Below are 4,586 nucleotides of genomic sequence, written 5' to 3' on the forward strand. Positions count from 1 at the left end.
GAGATGACATTGGAGCATCGAGGTTTACTATTCGCATGTTTAATATCGTTCCGGGTCATCCAAATGAACCAACATATAATATAAGGATATATGTGTAAAAAGTGGTTACGCCTTTGATCCGGGTTACACAAAAGAGTAGTGGAGATCAAATTTGTGGCCGGATACAGAGAAGTGCTAAACCAAAGACCCCCAATCTCCAGATTTGAAGTGAAAATGGACAAGTGAAAAATAAATGTTCCAAAGTTTCCTCATCATTGTTACATAGAGAGCAGCAAGAAGCTAACCTTAATCCCTTGAGCTTGAGAATGTCGTCACAAGGTAGTAAACGATGAAAAATTCTCCAAGACAAAAAAGACATAGAAGGTGTTAATGCATGGTTCCACAAACCGTCCCCCCATGTAGTTTGTTGAAAACGGTGTGTGGAGTGATAAATCGTTTTTGTAACAGAGCTACCAGGATGTATCTTTAACATAGGAGTATCAGGTTTATGGGAATCAAAATTAATAGTAGAAATATAATTAGCATTATCAGCCCCACTAACTGAGTAAGAAGAGGTAAATTCCAGGAATTATTAAGCCAAGTGTCAGAAACGAGGAGATCATTATGAATATCTACCCCAGGAGAAAAATTAATTTGAGCCCAAGAGTCATGCCAGAAGGAAACATTACCGCATCCAAGATCCCAAAAAATAAAATCCTTGACCCACTCCCTAACGATGATAACTTCTTATCTGTATAATCATTCCTAAATACTTAGTTGAATATTAACTACATATAAAATTAATATTTTAATACTACAAAGCTTAGTCACTGCTTAATTTAAACGATTAGATTCTTGGTTACCCTCTCTTGAGCTACAAACAATTGAATTAAGTTAGAGTAGAATTGAAAACTTGACTTAAGAAAAGGGTTGGAATTTCAAATCATTAAAAAAGCTTAAACAAGTATAGTAACCCCAACAAAAAGAGAAAAAAAGAAATAAAAAAAGGAAAGTGACAAAAATTGAGAAAGCAAAAAAATTGTTGAAAATTTCATAATATTAAAAGAAAATTTTCAGAAACCTTTGAAGAGAAGCTTAGGATGATGCTCGAATTAAAAATTGATGTCAATTTCTCTTCTAAATATCAAATGATCGATAACTTTTCTAACTAATGCTAAACATTTTCTATTCAAAGATAATGTAACAGGATTCAGATAGTTTAATTAAATAGATAATTGTTATTTATGACTAAATATTAATTTTATGTTAATCAAAATTCACTTGAGTAATTTAGCATGATATGTAGATATGTGATTACAATTTGTTATATCAGGATATTAAGGGTACTATGAAAGTTAAAACTAATGAAAATACACGTCCACTTTGATATTATATGTCTACTATAATATTAGGAAGCACTAAATCTTTAATCACTAGCATTCATTGCTCTTTGAAATATTCTAATTTTGGATTTTGAAATTATTTGAAAGCAAGTAATGTGCAAGTTTGAAGGAATTTCAAACGTTAAAAATATAAGATAATCTATCCACATTTTCTTTCATTTTATCTATGATTTATTCCTATTTATATTTTTTTTCAGGTATTCCAGATATTTAAGAAAGCTTTAAGAAATGCATTAGCAAATATTGGAGCAATAAAGAAAGAAGTTGCTTCAAACATGAGTCTAATGGAGCCACCTAGCCATAAAGCCCATGTTGCCTTGAGTGGCGCCCACCATATGGGCACCCCTAGGCGATACCCATGGGCCTAAGCAAACCAAGCACCATGTGCCTTGGCACCAGGTATGGGGCGCTTATTCATCCCCTATAGAACTATTGCGCCATTTTCTGTGGCGCCAAGGCGCCACCTACCTAACCAATATTGTTTCCTTATAGAACAAAGGGAACTACAGTGCTCGAAGGAGAAACCTCGAGGCCGACGACCGACATAAGAGTTATGGTGGTTGTTTTCTGCATAGCGTCTCCTAGGGACAACTAAAGGAGAAAAATACTGGAAGAAAGTGTACCTGCCAAGCATTTTGAGAATTGTATTCTCTAGTTTTCTTTGGTGTGTGAGTGAAAGCAATTATGTAAGGAAGAGTCAGAGAGTTTTTGAGGGATTGACAAGCCAATTGTGCAAGTGACTTAGTGATTGTCAGTGGAAGGGGAGAGGAGAACACATAAGAGTGTAATCTGTTTATTGGCTTTTCTTTCTAAACTCACTATGTACTTTAGTGACTTTGATTAATAAAATGTTTATCCTATTTATTCATGCTGTGGAGATTCTAGGGTTTTGATGCTATTCATGTACTTGTATGAAACAATGTGGTAGTGGTATTTTATCCATTAAATCATCATTTACATTCTGCCTGGTCAATTAAATTATTAAAAATTGCCGTAAACTTTGAATTTCAGGAAATCTTTAGTGGAACTAAGATTAATATCATTAACTATGAGAATATAAATATTGCTCTAAGATTAGTGTTATCTTATAAAGAAAGACTTAATCTTAGGGATTTTGACAGATTTAGAGAACTAAACTTGTTAATGGTCCTAATTTTCTTATTTTCACCGGGAGAGACTAAAGAATAAATTTATTCCTGATAGTCACCGTCAAATTTGTTACTTTATCAACCCTAAGTTTTTAGGTTCCAAGTCAGGAGAGATACTTTCACTTGATAGACTTACCTCTCACACTTAAATCAGGATCTTTGTCTTTGCAAAAATTAAGTTAGAGACCTTCAAAAAAATACCAAGAATCGAAAAATTAGGCTAGACTTGAAACCAATAGTCTAGAAATTCTTCACACTTATAACTTCTCGCTCATGGGATTGATACATTGAATATGTTTCATATACTACTTGGACGTTACATAGATTTGCGTGATTCGTCAATATTTTGCAACATTTGGTCCGTATCAAAGTGTTATTGAAAGCAAGCATAAGGTTCAAAGCTGTGAAGTGAAACAATGAAGTATCATATCAGTTCAAGTGTTGCTAAAAGGGAGCATATGTCTCCAGAGCAGTGGAGCACACATTACTAACCCAAAATGATGCAAGCGTGCATTCAGTTATACAACCTTTCTTTTCTATGTTAGCCATTTGGCCTTTATGGTAAATCATTTGATCCAGTTCTTTATTCCAGAACCTCCATAACCATAGTTTGATATTATTATGCATTTTTCAGTTTGTGCTCTTCTTTACTTTATAGATTTTTCAAGCACTTCTCCTTTTAAGTTTAGCATAATTATTCCATACTGAATATTTGAAAATCAAATCCTTTTAAAAGCTAGAATGTTTATGCTGAAACATAGATGTATCAACTTTGCTCTTAATATTCGTACTGTAAGGAGGTCATCTTTCCAGCAAATAATGCTCGCTGCTAAACTCTAGACAATCAGACTTTATTATATAACTTAGTGTAAATAGTGTCAAATTTTATGTCCTAATCATACTTTAACTATTCTACTCGATTTAGCTTAAAAAAGTAGACTGATATTCAATTGCACTTGTGTGTCCCTAGGTAAAATAATAAAAGTTGCTTTGTGATGGGACAAACCTTAATACTATTAATGATAAATTAAGACAACATAGGGAACTAAATAGGGTATGCTCTACAAAAGCAAAGAACCACCATCGATTGCTTGTTATTATAAATCTTGTTTTGAAAATTTATGAATTTTATTAAATCCAACATATCATTAAGTCAGACACCAACTATATTTTGAACTCCACAAATCATATCATAACTCCCTCAAAATATAGATGATTTTATTCTAGCAAATAAAACAACTGAAAATGAACTGATCGCTTTCAAAACAAAACTTTCAATTTTCAAGCAGCCAAATGCCTGACAAAAGAATAAGCATTTAAATTTCACTTGATTTAATGTTTTGCAAACACTTAATGTATGTAAATTGCTCAAAATGGATGAGGGGAAAAAAGTCAAGTTTAAGAGTAGAGCATTTAGCGATGCTAAAAGTGTAAAAATCACGATTCCTGAAAGACCAATTTAGCTTATTGCTTATTACAGGAAAAATTGACCAAATTTAGCTGGGGTTGAGAAACATGAATCGAATATAGCGGATGCTAAGAAACTTGGCAGACGAAAGAAATGGGAAAAAGATATACAGATTCATATAAATTTAACAAATCCCATAAATAAAAAAATATCAGATAATCTCAGAGTTGCGAAAAACAAATGGAATAAATTAAAAAACTTTTGACACAAAATATGGGGGAAAAAAGAGAATAGACCCTCGTGTAATGTCAAAGTTCTGTGAATGGTGTCACCTTTCTTTTAGTATTGCAGAAAATAACAGCTTGGGTGATAGTAAGGGTGTCATAGAGATCACACAGAGTATCAAATTTCCACTCCTCCCTCTCAACAGCAACAAAGAATTGCTTGATACCCTGCATTGAGAAAATGAATCACATCCAATCAACCGTACAAATCTCAATTATAGAATTGACATGATGTAATGCAGTTCACCTCAAGCGTTAGTTCATCACGCTTGACAAGTATTCTCACAGGGTCCGTCATGAACTTGCTAGTTATTTCCAAAATTTCATGAGGAAGTGTAGCAGATATCAGAACAACCTAAGGGAA

The 4,586-nt window shown here is 33.2% G+C and overlaps 1 protein-coding gene across 1 annotated transcript in view; it reads right to left on the reverse strand.

Annotated features, from left to right (window-relative positions):
• Window positions 1-4,586, reverse strand: part of LOC110038936 (eukaryotic initiation factor 4A-3) — a 41,037-nt gene that overhangs the window by 4,268 nt on the left and 32,183 nt on the right. The window contains exons 4-5 of the mRNA XM_020743866.1: window positions 4,470-4,577; window positions 4,271-4,390 (exon numbers count right to left, since the gene is read on the reverse strand). Coding sequence (XP_020599525.1) covers window positions 4,271-4,390; window positions 4,470-4,577 — 228 coding nt within the window. The remainder of the gene's footprint in view (window positions 1-4,270; window positions 4,391-4,469; window positions 4,578-4,586) is intronic.

The sequence above is a fragment of the Phalaenopsis equestris genome, unplaced genomic scaffold (genome assembly GCF_001263595.1).
Source record: "Phalaenopsis equestris unplaced genomic scaffold, ASM126359v1 Scaffold234382, whole genome shotgun sequence".
NCBI classification, from domain to species: Eukaryota; Viridiplantae; Streptophyta; class Magnoliopsida; order Asparagales; family Orchidaceae; genus Phalaenopsis; species Phalaenopsis equestris.